Raw genomic sequence first — 20,607 nt, forward strand, 5'->3', positions numbered from 1 at the left:
TAGCCTTGGCATCCAAAAGTCAAGAGTTTTAAGACAAACCTCAAATAATGTAGATTTCGCTACTAACCATCATCTTCAAGGCATTAGGTGTGGTCGACTTGGGCAACTACGATATAGACCAACACTGACATGGCCAATCAGATTCTAGGACGAGGAAGCCATATTGGACTCCAGATTAGGTGGTTTAATGTGTAAACCAACATAATTTGTTTATGTAGCAATCTTGTCAGAAAATTGATTCAGTAGTTGTAAGAACATTCAATATTTGTGGTTATCAGGGAACACGGCGGCCATTTTGACAGTGGAAATTTCCCTTTAGTTACCTAGTTATCAGTGTAGGTGTCGGTCCCTGTGTACCAATAAAACCAAGCATGAACATTTTATTTCAGTTCAAGGTACTTGACAGTATTCCAGTTTAAAATAGATCTTCCCATATTCTCGTTTTTCTTTTAAAAGTTAGATAACAATATTGTCAATCAATTTTAATTACTTTCAATTACTGTTTTGGGTCAATTCATTCTATACTGCTTGAAGACGTTTTTAGCAAATAATTACGAATGGGCTGCAATAGTAAGTTGTATTTGTATTCTTACTCAAAATCCATCATATTTTTTCTCCTGTACCTAATGTATTCAAAAATGTAATTTCTTGCTTTGCGTATGATATCTGACATGTTGTTATCAGAATGCATGTTCTTTTTTATGATAAAAAAAAAGGAAATCCCTAATAATAAATAATAATCACAAAATAAAAAAAAAATGAATTAATAAAATCAGTAAGTAAAGAAATGATATTGTAGCATCCCCATACTTTTTTTTTTCATTCCAATTACAAAAAAGCGTCATATTCTTGCATCTAGTGTATTTGTAAACGTAGGAGTACAGGCTACCATCGATCGACACATACAAATGCAAGCTATTGTGTTTACTTCTCAGACCATTTAAAAACACAACCTTTATTTTACGAAGAAAGGCTAATCTAGTTTCCAATTTAGAATGAACATATTTTATATAGTCTTCCCAACTTAAAGTGTCGTCAATATTGTTACTCTCAAGACTTCTGGGATTTCTACGATGGTACAAATCTTATCACTCAGATAAATTTCAAGTACGTGTACAGCACAATCGCCACAAAGTTTCTCTGTGCTTAAAGGGCAACCATTTCGTAACATTATTGAGGGTAATAACAATGGTAATTAGCAGATCTAGCGATTAAAGTTTTACACAGCCATTCATATCTTAAATGTGTATCTTGAATTATCTCCCTTACTTATGTCTTTCGCCACCAGCTCGCGCTTGAGTCGCGATTTAGGTGGCGCTAAGATATGAATGACTCCATAGCAACGATCTGCAGTCAGACACTGTAGCAGTTCATTAGGCTAAACATGGATTTGCCGGTAATCAAGAAGATGTACAGTCATAAAACTAACAAATTAGTATGCCCTCCACAAGGATCTAGATTGATAGAAATTAGGGATAGGAAGGTAAGTAGTCAAATTCCTACCACGAGACGGCCTCCCTGGACTATAGCTATAGCCTAGGTGCTTTATGCCAAGGGGAAGAAATCTGTTTACAAAAAAAAACAATAAAAAAGACAAAAACAACAGGTTAAAAGTTTGAGCAGTAAAGATGGTTATTAGACACAGATTTAAGCTTACGAGCTTCGGGTGACTGTTACGTGTATCATAATTTATAATCATTATGACGAACATATAAGTTCAGCTGATGGAAGATGACCTAAATTCACTTGTTCGAAGTATGAATGGATATTTCTTTCAACAGTGTGAAGCCAGAAAACATCCCCAATGATGTAAAAGTAATTGAAGTCAGTAAACTCCTTTCACTTCATTCAACCAAAATCTATTAGATCTATATATAATATGAAATTATTCACATGTATAACCACTACAGTAGCCAGACAACATTAAAATGTTCTATTGGCTCTGTAGTGTAGGAGCTAGAGCGGCAGTGCATCTCAAATAAACAAGGGACATGTCTCATGGATTTCCTGGCCTACATGAATAATATCTACTCCATATGGACACCACATTCCCAAAGACACAATGTTCCCCAGTCCATGATTTTGATAAACCAAAAGGGCGTAACCGTTCCTAAACATTGTATCATCTGATGATGACATGCACTTTGCTGCTGGAGCAGCAGCCTGTATCCAGCGAGCCGCTCTGACCTCTATGTGTTGTTGCACCTATAGCATAGTAGGTCCGTTGAGTGCTCCTGTATGTGGAACCGACATATATATTGTCAGCTGTCTTCTCCACCAATCCATCCATCTCAGGCCATGTATGTTTGGATCATGTCCCAAATTGAAAACCAGACTCCTGTTATTTGGTGGTCTTGCATTTTGGCATCTCTATTTCTGGTTGACGGGTTGTTGGCCTCAAAAATGACACACGTATGTCTTACCGGTATAGCGGTCGTTGACTGTGTGGCAATACTCTTACCTGTACGTTCGTCAGTATAATAACCTAAATATTTGTCCAATAAATATCGGAATGAAATACCATACTGAGTAACTATAATAAATTGCAATAAAAACTTACTTTGCTAATATACTTCGTGACAAAATTTCTCCTTTTCCCAGAAAGTGTTTCACGCTTTGGAGAAAGCATGAAGCATGTCTCTAATGAACTGTTGACTTTTCACAATGGATACTTCTAGACCTGACTGAGCTAATTGGCCCCTACTTTGTCTTTCCCTTTGATTGCCATCATCCGAAAATGATATGGCTGTAACAGGAGTGCCCATCTCATCAGTAGTCCATTGGCAGTTCTGAAGCGTTGAAGATTAATGAGTGGTTGATGATCTGTTTTGTGGAAAAATTCTGTACACTATAGATACTGTTGAAACTTTTGAATGGCCCACACTATGGCAAGACACTCCTTCTCGATCACTGTATAGGCCCTTTCTCTAGGCAGTAACTTCCTACTAGCATATGCCACTAGAAGTTTTTCATCACCTTCCATCTATAGCAAGTCCACACCGATTCCTGTGTCAGACGCATCTGTCCGAAGTATAAGGAGATATTCCAAGCATAAGCAGCTGTCAAAATTATTGAATTGTAGAGTAATTTCTGGGTAAAATTGATATTTGTGTTTATTTTTAATATTATCCCATAATTTGTAGAGTGAGTATAATTTAAGTATTAACTTGAATATAGTTTTTGATGTTGTGTCAGTTTAACACCAAAAATCAGATTGTACTTTAAATAAACCGTCAAGGGGTTTATGATTAGAGTAAACTTTGGTTTTTGTGTTATAACTCAATAAAATAAAAAACATAGTCAATTTTACCCTTATAATTTAATATATATACTGTGAAAATTCACTTTATTGATGGGCTCTTCTCTTACAAATCATTATGCTGCTCCATTGGCCAATCAAAAGTGATGATATAAACAGCGACGCCATTTTTTATGTTATAGACTAATAACATAAATTTCTAAGCTAATGAAAATGCTTGTTACAAACAAGATTAAATGTAATTTAGATATCTCATAATTTGTATTTGTAGATATCTAAAATTCTTTGATTTAAAAACAGATATTAGCTAGAAAAAAGAGATGTATCTAGTTTATACATAAATACAAATATCTCTTCTAATTTCAATACAGATATCTCCAATTCAAATACAGATATCTCCAATTTAAATATACAGATATCTGTATTTGTCAATAAATAGAGATATATCTGAATTATATGGGTAGTACACTAAATGTACTCAACTTGTCTCCAGCTTCCCCTTATTTTTGTCAGTTAATAAATTATCACAGATGATCATGAAATATTTCTAGAGACATTCATGGAAACCTATGGCAGTTTGTCCTTAACTTTCTCTTTTGAATGATTGACCTAAATCATGTTGTAGTTATAGTATAGTAGTAATATTGGTAACTTCAGCTGTAAAATATGTTGACATTTGTACATTGCAGCCAACCAGACACAATATCATCGATGAAATTGTCAGCTCCTATAACAGTTATCTCCATAGAGAGATGGAGTTGTACATTGGCTGTGAGGATGGACTGTACAACATCTGTAATCCCAATAGCAGGTGCAGCGTAAAAGGTGTCCAGTGGAGATGCCTAGCTAAACGTGACGACAGTATGTTTGAACAACTTTTACGAGAGACCTACAAGCAAGAATCTCTCTCAGACCTGGGTATTGGAAAGGAAAAGTCTTTGCCTGGTGATATTCAACAATACATATATAAACAAGTATGTTAATTTGATTTGACAACATTACAAGCTTTCATATTGGAATATTTGAATAGACACTGTGTTTATTGTGGAGTTTGCTTTGTTTGGTTCCATTACAATACCTTGTTGAGATAATCTTAGGAGCCTAAAATAGTGAGCTGTTTTTAAGCATTTTAGATAACATAAAATGAAAAAAACCAGCTAGTGCTATTCTAGACGGTAATATTTAAAATAATAATAATAATGGTTCATTTCCAGTTTTGAGGGGTATGGCCCTGTGGCCCCCTCCTGGATTATTTTGTCTATAGAAACAATTAATTGCCAATCCAATTAATTTCCATAATGAACAAACACATATGTACTGGAAGAGTAACATTATTGGACAATTACAGATGAGACCAGAGACCTCTTCAGCTACTACACAATCTAGGCAATCCACTGCAGAGTTTGAAACACAAACATACTGGACTGGAATGAACCAAAAGGACATAGCATCGCAGGCGGTACGGGACACAATGGACAACAGTGTTCAGGCAGTACAGGACACCCACAACAGTGGCATTCAGGCAGTTCAGGAAACCATGGAGAGTGGCATTCAGGCAGTTCAGGAAACCTTGGAGAGTGGCATTCAGACAGTATGGGAGACATTGAACAGAAGTGTTCAGGCCAAACCAGGTGTGGCAGATTTTGGATCACAAGCGCAAATGTGCAACAACTTCACTAGCCAACAAAACTCAGCTCATGGTGACTGTAACAGAATGAAGGTATGTAAGACTGAAACAGATAGATACATATATTATCCAAAAAGAATCTGTCTATTCCTTTATAATTTTTTTTTTAATCTTTTTTGTTTTATCTTGGTTGAATCATAAAATTTTGTTCTTGTGTAGCTGAAAGATATGAAGCTTTTCTGATTATCATCCTGGATCTAACACAGCACACCTAGGGTTGGCTTACATTCTATTTTTAGATGTGTATTACATACTTTACTTAAGAATTGTTTACATAACTGAGCAGATTTGACAGAAATTAAATGATTATGAAGATATATCCATAGGGGTTTATGAACTTTAGTTTTTTACCTATAAACAAAAAACTTCCAACTTAAGGCCACAATTAAAAATATGTCTGTTTCCCCTTGCCAGACCCTATGTTTTGAACTTGGGTAGGTATTTAGGGATTTTCTTTTGCTCTTTTCAAAAATGAAGATATTTAATGCAACCTGTATAAAAAATCAATACATATATATTAAAGGGTACAACACTAAAAGTCAGATGCTTGATAACAAATTTTATTCAAATAACATACTTAATGAAGTTTTCAACATACAATATATTATTTTAAAAACAATTAATGTAAAACAATACTGTTGTAATAATAGGTTTTAAAACAATTATTTCATATTGTCAGGCAGAAAAAATCACGAAAGCATTTTCAATATTTTAGACAAAAAAACCCAAGCCTGACAGTGTTGTTGACATCCTTTTGGATTAATGTCTGTTTTACAAAGATTTTATTTCAGCTCAAATCTTATAAATCTTGAATTATTCAATAATTCAATGCTGCTTAATTTTCAATTGATCTGATATTGATAAGTGAACATTTTTAGATCACCGCCCGAAGAGCCCCAGGGACTTGATATTGGGCCTGTAGCATGCTGGGGTAAAAGGCTACCAAGTTTGTTCAAATGAATAACCTTGACCTACATTCAAGGTCACATGGTTCAAATAGACTAAAATCTTCAAATGACTTCTTCTCAATAACCAAGAGGCCCAGGGACTTGATAATGGGCCTGTAGCATGCTGGGGTAAAGGGCTACCAAGTTTGTCCAAATGAATAACCTTGACCTACATTAAAGGTCAGAGGGGACAAATAGGTTTAAATCTTGAAACAGTGATTTCTCGATAACTAAGAGACCTATTACGGCCAATGGTATGCTGGAATGAAGGGCTAGTTCTTTCGTGGATGGCCCTGTGTTTTATGCAGAATAAACATGATTGATGTATGCCGTACGATCTGTAAGAGTGATTGCGGTGCCTGTGATGAATTAGTGAGAAATATTATTCAGGTTAGGAAATAAACTAGATCTGTGAGTTGTCATCAGCTAATCAAATTATAGGATTTCTGACAGTAGCAACCAGCTTGTGAAATGATCGGGAAGACTTGGCCTCTCAATAAAGTTGTATTTTCTTCAGACAGTTTGATTCTTAAATGCTTTTTAACTCATGTTTTCTGCTTGTACATCTCTTTTTATGTGCATGCAGTGTACCCTCGACATCAACCGTTGGTGCATGCCTGATAGTTTTAATCATGTTTTGAATCAAATACAGCTGTACGCAATGGGGCATGCTGGACAATATATTGATACTTTTCAAGCAATTAAAGACCTCAAACTTCAGGGTTTAATAAAAGATATGGAATGCAAGATTTCTATTTAAACTAAACGAATAAAAAGAAATATTTGCAATTCACTCAAAAAAACCCATGATTTGAGTCATTGGGATTTTGATGGGTCAGTCAGGCAAGGGGAAACAGACATATTTTTAATTGTGGCCTTATCCTCTCCATTTTTATACTATTACTAAAGATAATGTTGGGATCTTTCTGATATCTTAATTCTTTTATTTTGAGAATAGTTTATAAATTATATATTCTTATTTGTTACAGATTTATTTCAATAAATCAGACCTTTTAGTAGTGGAAATCAATGGAAAAACAATGACAATGAGTGCAATGGAATCCAGTGTCATATTAGTAATGGTGAAGAATTTAGTGAAAACACAGATGAGGTACTGTACTATGAATTACTGGTCTGAAATTGAACATCATCATTCTAGCTATCACAGACTCTCTCTCTTCAAGTTTATTGATAAATGTTCTTGCACCATAAAAAAAGAGAGATCTTGATATTTTATGCAAGATCAGGTAGCGAGATAAAAATCAGTTGATAACAAGTTTCCTTCCCTTTACATGGAATACTAGGATTCAGGCAATGCCTCAAATGACAGCAAAATGGTTGAGTTTTAAAAACCCACATTTTCTAACAAATGTCTATTTTGTTTATCAGATTGTTTTATAGTTGAAAATCAATAAAGACATTATTACAATATATATATGTACATGTATTTGTATTAAACATAAATAAGTTCTGATTTTGATAAAAATTACTTATCCTGACATGCTTCGATTTATTCCTCTAAAATATCTTGAGTTATATATGTTTGAAAATATGATAAGTAAAATTAAAAGGACATTTTTGAGAATGTGTTGTAAAATAGATATCAGCTTAGATACAGAGCTAATTTCATGAAGAGTTCTGTAACTTTTCTTTAACATGCAGTTACAAAATTGATTGCATTACAGTGGTGATTCAAAAGACAGCGCTGTAGGAGCTAGAGAATTTTCAGACATCCAGCCTTGCCCTGATAGTGGGGACAGCCAAATGCTACAGGGAGCTACAGCAGCCATTGTAGATACCCGCTATGATAGTTTAGAGAAAGCAATGAAGAAATCGCAAGATGATAAACAAAAGTTTGTATAACCAGTATAGCTTGTTGTTCCCATTCCTGTTAAATTGTCATACTTACACAACACTTAATTGAATATATACATTGTATATAATTTGTCAAGTACTGAAGTAGTAATAACGACAGTACAGGCAAGTAAATTGTCAAATTTTCGAGGCATATATATATATTGTCAGGTAGTAATAATGACAGTACAGACAAGTAAATTGTCGTCTTTTCGAAGCAATCTGCCCCTTTATCAAAATGTAAAAGATGATGAAAAGTTGATTAAGTTCACACTTCACAATTATCATTTAAATGCAGAAGAATACAATCTACAAGCAGTAAAAGTCACAAACTGTCCAAGGGGCTTATAATGTACGTAGTGTTCAATATCATATGGTAAAATTCAGTCAGTTGTATGTTAAACATATTTTCTTTGTAGGTTCCACAAGAACATTCCATATGAAGGTCACCTAGATAAGTATTTGTCCAAAACATCGCCTTTTAGTGAATATGGATATGTGGCTGCAAGGGACACATCTGCCACCCTAGACAACATCAAGATTCCTGTTGTAGACAGTTATGATATCACCTATGAAAAAACTGAAAACAACAGTGTAGTTCTTGGGAGAGGCGGATTTGGATGCGTGTACTTCGCTAAACATTGCCAGTACACAATGGACATGTGCATCAAAGAATACGAAGATGACAGCACCACTTTGTATGATATCCACCATGAGGCTCAGACGCTGATATATTTGCAGTCGACAAACTTTGTACCTCAATGTTTTGGAATCATGGTGTCTCCTTTCATACCTACAGATATCTCCCTTGTGCAGGAATGTTTTGCTAAAGGCTACACACTGAAAAAGCTGCTGAAGGACCGCCCCAACACATTTGTTGATAGAAAATGGATTGCTATTGTTTATCAGTTGTTTTGGGGATTGCAGATGATCCACGAAAAACAAGTGCTATTGAATGACATTAAAACGGACAATATCTTGGTCAACTGGAAATCTGATGACATGACAAACATTGTCAGGTATGTGGGAGTGTTTCTCTTAAATAATTACAAACAGGTATCATAGTCTCTTAAATCTTTACCTGACAGTCATTGCTTTGTACTAATGATATTAAAAAGTAGAGTGACTCTATCAACTTTTATAAGTTGGTTCCATATTCTTCTGAAACAAGCCAGTATTTGATATTCTCATTTGTTCTTCGACAGATTTATTGATATGGGCCTTGCCACATTTAGAAAAGGACATCGGTTCTCAGAAAACCCATCCTACATGATGGAGTACTGTGAAACCTACGCCCCAGAAGTAAGACAAGGCCAGTTTTCTACGCCAGCCTCGGATCTCTATGCAGTGGGGTATATGGTCAACGAGATCTCTGAAACCATCGGCATCGCAGAGTTAGATTACATTGCTGAAATGTGTACAGAGGATGATCCACACATCAGACCGAGTTGTCATTGTGTCCTTGAAAAACTAGAGGACATCTTGGAGAACACATGAATGGACAGAGCTTTTAAGCATGGCTTTATAAGTAATCTGTGATACATTTAAAGTATAAATGGCATTGTTTTTTCAACCAGTTTTATTTAGATCTAAATTTTGATATTATGCTTGAATTAATATATTAATATGCCCTATAATCATAAATATTGAGATTTTACTTGATTAATTTATTTTACTTGCATCTATTTTTACAATGATTATATTAGTGTTCTTGAATTAATATAATATGCCCTATAATCATGAATATTGAGATTTTACTCCATTAAGATATTTTACTTGAATTTATTTTTACAAAGGTGTATACATGTATAAGTGTTCTTAAATTAATATAATAGGCCCTTTAATCATAAATATTGAGATTTTACTCCATGAAGATATTTTGCTTGTATTTTTTTATGCAAAGATGTATACATACATACATGTATCAGTGTTCTTAATTTAATATAAAATGCCTTTTAATCATAACTATTGAGATTTTACTCTATAAAGATATTTTACTTAATGTATTTATTTATACAAAGATGTATATGAGTGTTGTTCTTGGATATTATAAACACATCTACCATCACTTTAACATAGATACGTATGTATTGAAATCAATACAATAATATCTTTAATATTGTTCCTTTATAAAAATATCTTACAAATACATATTCCCCATCAATGCATTAATTTGAATATTGGTACATTAAGACAATTTATAATTTATCAATCAAAATTTTTTAAATTTCTGTTTGTTGCAAGTTTTTGCATACAATGTATTAACACTAAGTTAAATTTCAAACAGTGTTTACAATGCTAAATGTTGGCCAAGCCCAAGATTCTCATACTAAATTTATTCTTATCAACAAAACTGTATATAAACATTAATTATCTGCATGTAAGCCCTGCACAAATAGACAACCTTCTTTATTTTGCAAAATCATTAATTTTAAGATTAAGAGCAAAAGTGGTTCAAAAATAAGTCGTCTCAAATGTTGATACTACACTTTCACAGCAAAGATAAAAACTGTACTAAACCTTTACACTAGGGGAGGGGGTTTATCAGGGATTAAAACTGTACTAAACCTTAATACACTAGGGGAGGGGGTTTATGAGGGATAAAAACTGTACTAAACCTTTATACACTAGGGGAGGAGGTTTATCAGGGATAAAATCTGTACTAAAGCTTTATACACACTAGGGGAGGGGGATTATCAGGGATAAAAACTGTACTAAACCTTTACACTAGGGGAGGGGGTTTATGAGGGACAAAAACTGTACTAAACCTTACTACACTAGGGGAGGGGGTTTATCAGGGATAAAAACTGTACTAAACCTTTATACACTAGGGGAGGGGGTTTATCAGGGATAAAAACTGTACTAAACCTTTATACACACTAGGGGAGGGGGATTATCAGGGATAAAAACTGTACTAAACCTTTACACTAGGGGAGGGGGTTTATGAGGGATAAAAACTGTACTAAACCTTTATACACTAGGGGAGGGGGTTTATCAGGGATAAAACTGTACTAAACCTTAATACACTAGAGGGGGTTTATCAGGGATAAAAACTGTACTAAACCTTTATACACTAGGGGAGGGGGTTTATCAGGGATAAAATCTGTACTAAAGCTTTATACACTAGGGGAGGGGGCTTATCAGGGTGAAATATGGTACTGAAATTTAATTTACCTGAGAGGAGGGGTTTATCATGGATATGATAACTGAAATCTTTTTAAAATTATTTCAAAGCAAACTTGAAAGGAATTCATCTTCAAAACTAGAACTTTAACTGGAGCTTTCTGATAATATCATTTTTTTTAATTTTCTGTTTTAAATTACACTCTATTTAATTGTACATATTACTGGTGTTGCCCTTTGCTGCTCCATTACAAAGTATTGTTGTTATTTTTTAATTAAATGCTATTGTTTTGGTGTCTGACATTTGTTATTTTATCAAGTTGCTGTATGTTTATACATCGTAATGCTATATTTTAGTGGTGGTAAAGCCCAGGGGGCTAATGCACTGGGCAACAGTAAGGGGTCGACTTATCCCTGGATAAGACACTATGCATGAGGGAAAATTTTAGCCATCGTCTTGGATTACTCTATTTAATTGTACATATTACTGGTGTTGCCCTTTGCTGCTCCATTACAAAGTATTGTTGTTATTTTTTAATTAAATACTATTGTATTGGTGTCTGACATTTGTTATTTTATCAAGTTGCTGTATGTTTATACATTGTAATGCTATATTTTAGTGGTGGTAAAGCCCAGGGGGCTAATACACTGGGCAACAGTAAGGGGTCGACTTATCCCTGGATAACACCCTATGCATGAGGGAAAATTTTAGCCATCGTCTTGGATTATGATATGAAAGAGGATAAAGCCCAATTGACATCATTGAGTTATAACTGAGTTATAGATGTACCACTTCTGACCAGTCTGATTAATACCAAATCTTTAATTCCACTCCAATACTGTGTTTGACCAGTCTAAAACCAGATGTTCCACACAGAGGACATCAAGCATCAGAGTGGAATTAAAGAAATTGTGTTAATCAGACCTGAAAAACAAGTACATTTTTTTTTTTCAATTTCAATTGGAAACTAGAGTATGAAGTTTGAGTTTGATAGGCATAAGGGAACTTGGGTTATCAAAAGGTAACAATTTTTGTGTCATGGAGTGGCCTCCGTCGCCCGTCAACATTTGCTTCAAATTTCTAGTATTCTACTAGTCAAAAAGTTCTTATTGGTTTTTGACCAAATTTGATCCAAAACATCTGTGGTGGAAGGGTACAGATTGTGCATAAATGGTGACTCTGACCCCCAAGGGGCCAGACAGGCAGTGCCCAATAGAGGAAATTGAGGCAATTCCTTTAAAATGCTACTAGTCATAAAGTTATGAATGAATTTGAACTTAATTTGGTCAGAAACATTCTTGGGGGAAGGAGAACAGATTTTGCATAAATGGTGTATTATTGTATTCCTATCTGGACATGTATATCCCAGCTGTGTTATCTGGACTTGTATATCCCAGTTGTATTATCTGGACATGTATATCCCTGTTGTGTTATCTGGACTTGTATATCCCAGCTGTGTTATCTGGACTTGTATATCCCAGCTGTGTTATCTGGACTTGTATATCCCAGTTGTGTTATCTGGACATGTATATCCCAGTTGTGTTATCTGGACTTGTATATCCCAGCTGTGTTATCTGGACATGTATATCCCAGCTGTGTTATCTGGACTTGTATATCCCAGCTGTGTTATCTGGACTTGTATATCCCAGTTGTGTTATCTGGACTTGTATATCCCAGCTAAGCTATCTGGACATGTATATCCCAGTTGTGTTATCTGGAATTGTATATCCCAGTTGTATTATCTGGACATGTATATCCCAGCTGTGTTATCTGGAATTGTATATCCCAGTTGTATTATCTGGACATGTATATCCCAGTTGTGTTATCTGGACTTGTATATCCCAGTTGTGTTATCTGGACATGTATATCCCAGCTGTGTTATCTGGACTTGTATATCCCAGCTGTGTTATCTGGACATGTATATCCCAGTTGTGTTATCTGGACTTGTATATCCCAGTTGTGTTATCTGGACTTGTATATCCCAGTTGTGTTATCTGGACATGTATATCCCAGTTGTGTTATCTGGACTTGTATATCCCTGTTGTGTTATCTGGACTTGTATATCCCAGTTGTGTTATCTGGACATGTAATCCCAGCTTGTGTTATCCTGGACATTGTATATCACAGTTGTGTTATCTGGGACTGTATATTCCTCAGCTTGTGTTACTTCTGGACATTGTAATCCCAGTTGTGGTTATCTGGACTTGTATATCCCGAGCTGTGTTATCTGAATTTTATCCCAGTTGTGTTATCTGGACATGTATACCCAGTTGTGTTATCTGACTTGTATATCCCAGTGTGTTTATGAGAACTGTATATCCCAGTCTGTGTTATCTGGACTTGTATATCCAAGCTGTGTTATCTGGACTTGTATATCCCAGTGGTATTGACGTATAGTGAGGCTTATAGGTACTGTATACAGCTGGTATTGGAGGTATAAGTGACGCTATAGTGGTATCTATGTACATGATTGGCCAGTATAGTGACGATAGGTACTGGTACAAGATTGGGTTATATAGTGAGGCTATAGGGTACTGAACTGGGATTGGCCAGCTATAGTGATGACGGCTATAGGGTACTGGTACACTGGATTGGCCAGCTATATAGTGACGGCTATAGGGTACTGGTACAATGGATTGGCCAGTTATATAGTGACGGCTATAGGGTACTGGTACACTGGATTGGCCAGCTATATAGTGACGGCTATAGGGTACTGGTACACTGGATTGGCCAGCTATATAGTGACGGCTATAGGGTACTGGTACATTGGAGGATTTGCTGGATTGTGACAGCTGTAAGGTACTGGTACATTGGAGGATTTGCTGGATTGTGACAGCTATAAGGTACTGGTACATTGGAGGATTTGCTGGATTGTGACAGCTATAAGGTACTGGTACATTGGAGGATTTGCTGGATTGTGACAGCTATAAGGTACTGGTACAATGGAGGATTTACTGGATTGTGACAGCTGTAAGGTACTGGTACATTGGGGGATTTACTGGATTGTGACAGCTATAAGGTACTGGTACATTGGAGGATTTACTGGATTGTGACAGCTATAAGGTACTGGTACATCGGAGGATTTACTGGATTGTCACAGCTATAAGGTACTGGTACATTGGAGGATTTACTGGATTGTGACAGCTGTAAGGTACTGGTACATTGGAGGATTTACTGGATTGTGACAGCTATAAGGTACTGGTACATTGGAGGATTTGCTGGATTGTGACAGCTATAAGGTACTGGTACATTGGAGGATTTGCTGGATTGTGACAGCTATAAGGTACTGGTACAATGGAGGATTTACTGGATTGTGACAGCTATAAGGTACTGGTACATTGGAGGATTTGCTGGATTGTGACAGCTGTAAGGTACTGGTACATTGGAGGATTTACTGGATTGTGACAGCTATAAGGTACTGGTACAATGGAGGATTTACTGGATTGTGACAGCTGTAAGGTATTGGCACATTGGAGGATTTGCTGGATTGTGACAGCTATAAGGTACTGGTACAATGGAGGATTTACTGGATTGTGACAGCTGTAAGGTACTAGTACATTGGAGGATTTGCTGGATTGTGACAGCTATAAGGTACTGGTACAATGGATTGGCCAGCTATATAGTGACGGCTATAGGGTACTGGTACACTGGATTGGCCAGCTATATAGTGACGGCTATAGGGTACTGGTACACTGGATTGGCCAGCTATATAGTGACGGCTATAGGGTACTGGTACACTGGATTGGCCAGCTATATAGTGACGGCTATAGGGTACTGGTACACTGGATTGGCCAGCTATATAGTGACGGCTATAGGGTACTGGTACAATGGATTGGCCAGTTATATAGTGACGGCTATAGGGTACTGGTACACTGGATTGGCCAGCTATATAGTGACGGCTATAGGGTACTGGTACACTGGATTGGCCAGCTATATAGTGACGGCTATAGGGTACTGGTACATTGGAGGATTTGCTGGATTGTGACAGCTGTAAGGTACTGGTACATTGGAGGATTTGCTGGATTGTGACAGCTATAAGGTACTGGTACATTGGAGGATTTACTGGATTGTGACAGCTATAAGGTACTGGTACAATGGAGGATTTACTGGATTGTGACAGCTATAAGGTACTGGTACATTGGAGGATTTGCTGGATTGTGACAGCTATAAGGTACTGGTACATTGGAGGATTTACTGGATTGTGACAGCTATAAGGTACTGGTACATTGGAGGATTTACTGGATTGTGACAGCTATAAGGTACTGGTACATTGGAGGATTTACTGGATTGTGACAGCTATAAGGTACTGGTACATTGGAGGATTTACTGGATTGTGACAGCTATAAGGTACTGGTACATTGGAGGATTTGCTGGATTGTGACAGCTATAAGGTACTGGTACATTGGAGGATTTGCTGGATTGTGACAGCTATAAGGTACTGGTACATTGGAGGATTTACTGGATTGTGACAGCTATAAGGTACTGGTACATTGGAGGATTTACTGGATTGTGACAGCTATAAGGTACTGGTACATTGGAGGATTTACTGGATTGTGACAGCTATAAGGTACTGGTACATTGGAGGATTTGCTGGATTGTGACAGCTATAAGGTACTGGTACATTGGAGGATTTGCTGGATTGTGACAGCTGTAAGGTACTGGTACAATGGAGGATTTACTGGATTGTGACAGCTGTAAGGTACTGGTACATTGGAGGATTTACTGGATTGTGACAGCTGTAAGGTACTGGTACATTGGAGGATTTACTGGATTGTGACAGCTATAAGGTACTGGTACATTGGAGGATTTACTGGATTGTGACAGCTGTAAGGTACTGGTACATTGGAGGATTTACTGGATTGTGACAGCTGTAAGGTACTGGTACATTGGAGGATTTACTGGATTGTGACAGCTATAAGGTACTGGTACATTGGAGGATTTACTGGATTGTGACAGCTATAACCATAAGGTACTGGTACATTGGAGGATTTGCTGGATTGTGACAGCTATAAGGTACTGGTACAATGGAGGATTTACTGGATTGTGACAGCTGTAAGGTACTGGTACATTGGAGGATTTACTGGATTGTGACAGCTATAAGGTACTGGTACATTGGAGGATTTACTGGATTGTGACAGCTATAACCATAAGGTACTGGTACATTGGAGGATTTGCTGGATTGTGACAGCTGTAAGGTACTGGTACATTGGAGGATTTACTGGATTGTGACAGCTATAAGGTACTGGTACATTGGAGGATTTACTGGATTGTGACAGCTATAAGGTACTGGTACATTGGAGGATTTGCTGGATTGTGACAGCTGTAAAGTACTGGTACATTGGAGGATTTACTGGATTGTGACAGCTATAAGGTACTGGTACATTGGAGGATTTACTGGATTGTGACAGCTGTAAGGTACTGGTACACTGGAGGATTTACTGGATTGTGACAGCTGTAAGGTACTGGTACATCGGAGGATTTACTGGATTGTGACAGCTTTAGGGCACTAGTACATATTTGATTAGGTAGATTGTGGTACTAGCTGTATCTAGTGGTAAATGATATAGAGGTCAATTTTCAACAGGGGAGAACATGAAACAGGGTGTGATTTATATTCTGTTATTTGATAATACATGCATGCTTAGACTATATAGATATCATATTATACTGCAGATCGAGTTACTTAGTTGACAGAATGGGTGCATTCATCCAAAACGTCATGCATGATATATGATTTTAATCATTCCCTAATTAAACGTTAATAATCCCTTGCACAGTGTAGACATCAAAGGATTTGAATGAAAGATGTTTTATAAAATTAGATCTTGTATTTGTCAATTCATATCAACCTTTTTTTTCTCAAGATTTCAAGATTTCAGGAATCTAGATCAAAGTAAGCTACCACAGATACGAATGTAGCTGAACTGAACTGGGATGAATGCCGGTGATCAGGAAGCTCAATTGATAGAGCATCTGGCCAGTGTTCAAGGGTTCCATGTTTGATTTTTCCTCTCCAATACGCTTGAGTCATAAAATGTACACTGTTATTGATTATATTTCTTCATACATGTACATCAAAGATCTATATATAAGTCTCTGATGTACATGTATGAACGCATTCAGTGGGACCATTTAAACTATTTAATTTCATTCTATCATATATATTTTAAATGAAATGATATCGACATGGTATGATTATATATATTACTAAGTCATTTTAGTCATTTATCATTTGGTTTTGAAGGAGTAGATTCTATTGGAAAATTAGAAGAAAAAAGAAGCTTTTTTTCCACACAACAAAAAAAAAAAAAAACAACGAAAGAAAGTGTTTTCTCATCCGAATTTTTGAGAATGAAATGCTGTAACCATTTTGTTGTTTTAATCAACATTTGGTATTCATGGCGTACAGGTGCCCTTTCGTTCGGTCGGAACTGCCAAACCGGTCGGACCAATAAACGAACTACGCCACACAGATTCGTTACGTACTACTTCCAGTGGTTCCTCTGGCTCGTTTCGCGCGAGCGGTCCAGACATATCCAAGATGCGACTTGATGTGAAAAGTTAACATCTGCAGATTGGACTTTCTGAAATATTGAAATAATAAAGGCGTTTCTGAACAAACCGGCGGTTCTTATAACAATTTTAAACATGGGACCGTATCTACATTTGCACATGCTTAATTACATTTTTCTTTAAAAACAACAATACACGCACAGTGACGCTCAGTTATGATTTAAGGTAAATGATATATTTCTACTATAGGCCTAGTTTTCACAAGTTTCCATGAGCCTTTATGACATGCGCGGTTTCTTTATAGACTTTGCTTTTTTTTCTGAAATACCCACGCTTACTGTAAACCGGAGTAATAACTGTGTGTGACTTTTTCACTAAATAATACTTACATTTCCTGTGATGATTTTTTTTCTTGAATTAGACGAATATTTATGAAATGTGACGTTATTTTGTTCATCAGTATTTATTTTTAAAGAGTGAAATGGGGTGCAATCTTCTAATGACGTCTTGATCTGTACGATGTGACCTTTAAAATCACGTTGATGAATGTAAAGGGGAAAAAATCTCATCTGACCACAAGTACCCGGATGTTTATAAAGCTTAATTGTAAAATTGAAAATTAACCCATTTTAACTCCATTATGGTGTGTATACAACATCTTTGTATTTTCTGTATGTAAAATGCCATCACATGGCTATATTTATGTTATTGTTTTGTATATACGTTTTACAGGAGAAGTCGATTATAAATTGGCAAACTGACGTGTTTCCATATCCTGTTTATGTTTGTTGATACAAAAATGTTGTCATATACTCTATCAAAAGAAACGAAATAAAGTTTACATTAACTGACTAATCCTTTTTCATCTTATTCAAAAGTACGCGTCGGTGTATGGTATGAAAAAAAGAAGAGAACTATCGAATCGATTCATCTCTACAAGCCAGACAGCTTATCTTAATGATGTCCACTGTGCGCGAAATCTGTGCGAAAATTAATGCCAATAAAATATGTTTTAACTGAATTTATCAATGAGCCATCAATACAGGCAAACAAATATGATAACTTCTGGCAAAGGAAATTTTAAGAAGCTGAAGATGATATCAGTTATTAAGTTAGCTAGGAGTAAAGGCTTTTGTATCAATGTTAAGAGTATTTTGGTGAGAACATCAACCACACTTGGTTGAGAACCTGTACTTGATAGGGAAACTGATTTGAATGAGCAAAAAGAGATTAAGAAAACAAAGTGTTTTAAACCAGTCACCCCATGGAAAAACACCAAAACGGAAGGCCCCAGGGAAAATTTATTTCTAAGTAATTATAATGTGCTTGTTAATTGATGTAATATATGATGAGAAAAATAGGAAAGATGGGAAAGCTCAGTGGAAGTTCATTTGTAACCATTGTGACGATCTTTCAAAAATGAACGTTTGTTACTCCGGCGATATAGAAAATGAATATCTCTTTGTGTAATTATTTTGCCCTATTTTTTCAGGTTCTTGGATCAATATGTACTATGCGTATTGAAAATATTAACGAAAAAAACTTCCAGATTCGAATTGATTCAATTCATCAATGCAATTAATTTAAAAGTTTTAACGATGCTTATAATTGTATATATGTGTGTAAGTGCATGTGTGAGGGTGTGTGTGAGGGTGTGTGTGGGTGTGTGCGCGCATGTATTTATGATAAAAAAAACATGGCCCGACTTTTCGACATTATAGAAACAATCAAACATTTATTATGGACCGGTGATGTGACATATACAACATGTATTAGATTAAAGAGTGGTATCATACAATTTTATTAGTGTGTTATTATCAATAAAACTTCACAATTTAAAGCAGCATTGCCAAACTAATGCAAAATTCAAAAATGTCATGTAACGTCATTTTTACCAATAATGCTACCTGTAACGTCATTTTTACCAATAATGCTACCTGTAACGTCATTTTTACCAATTATGCTACCTGTAACGTCATTTTTACCAAGTATGCTACCTGTAACGTCATTTTTACCAGTTATGCTACCTGTAACGTCATTTTTACCAATAATGCTATCTGTAACGTCATTTTTACCAGTTATGCTACCTGTAACGTCATTTTTACCAGTTATGCTACCTGTAACGTCATTTTTACCAATAATGCTACCTGTAACGTCATTTTTACCAATAATGCTACCTGTAACGTCATTTTTACCAAGTATGCTACCTGTAACGTCATTTTTACCAGTTATGCTACCTGTAACGTCATTTTTACCAATAATGCTATCTGTAACGTCATTTTTACCAGTTATGCTACCTGTAACGTCATTTTTACCAGTTATGCTACCTGTAACGTCATTTTTACCAATAATGCTACCTGTAACGTCATTTTTACCAATAATGCTACCTGTAACGTCATTTTTACCAGTTATGCTACCTGTAACGTCATTTTTACCAGTTATGCTACCTGTAACGTCATTTTTACCGATAATGCTACCTGTAACGTCATTTTTACCAATTATGCTACCTGTAACGTCATTTTTACCGATAATGCTACCTGTAACGTCATTTTACACTACTCTTTGGTTTCCAAGACATGTTTTCTATGATGTCATCAATTTTCCATGTTGCTAAATTTTGGAAATAATACCAATATTTGCTTTCTGCATAAAGGTTTAAAATCAGGACATTTTTTCTCAGAAACTGATTCATTAGTGTTGGCGACATTCCATTTACATAATAAAGTTTTACCACATCAATGTGCACATCCATTTTGTTATCCATCTTAGAAAAAAACAGCTAATACCCAGATTTTGATTATGTCATTGATGTCAACGATGATATCATCATAAACAATTATGATGTCTTCAGTTTTTATGCTCAGGTGGTAACAAATTGTAAATATATGTTCTCTCAAAGGCAATAAACAATTTGTAAATATTTTGCCCAGGGAAAACAATACAATGCAAAGTGGGGACATGTATTTTAGAACACCCTGTACAACACAACTAAGGAAAACAATAATATAAATGTAATGCCAAAATTTGTTAGATGCTGTGTCCATTCTCTATTCGTGCATGTATACTACACTTTTATAATGCAGTGACCGTCAATGCAATATATGTACTCATGAGCTGTAAAGCTCATAGTAAATACCCCGGTACTTAATTGAACAGATATACATACAGTATGTATACATGTAATTTGAGTCGAGCTTCTCATGAAATAGCTGATGGCTACTTC

The 20,607-nt window shown here is 35.8% G+C and overlaps 1 protein-coding gene across 1 annotated transcript; it reads left to right on the forward strand.

The window, feature by feature from the left end:
• Nucleotides 1–1,338: 1,338 nt before the first annotated feature.
• On the forward strand, nucleotides 1,339–9,578 carry LOC117322819. Its single transcript, XM_033877762.1, has 7 exons — nucleotides 1,339–1,483; nucleotides 3,949–4,233; nucleotides 4,608–4,979; nucleotides 6,883–7,004; nucleotides 7,579–7,746; nucleotides 8,167–8,766; nucleotides 8,953–9,578. The coding sequence occupies exons 1-7, from the start codon at nucleotides 1,385–1,387 to the stop codon at nucleotides 9,242–9,244; spliced, it is 1,938 nt and encodes a 645-aa protein (XP_033733653.1). The 5' UTR covers nucleotides 1,339–1,384; the 3' UTR covers nucleotides 9,245–9,578.
• Nucleotides 9,579–20,607: the final 11,029 nt, after the last annotated feature.

Source organism: Pecten maximus, chromosome 3 (genome assembly GCF_902652985.1).
Source record: "Pecten maximus chromosome 3, xPecMax1.1, whole genome shotgun sequence".
NCBI classification, from domain to species: Eukaryota; Metazoa; Mollusca; class Bivalvia; order Pectinida; family Pectinidae; genus Pecten; species Pecten maximus.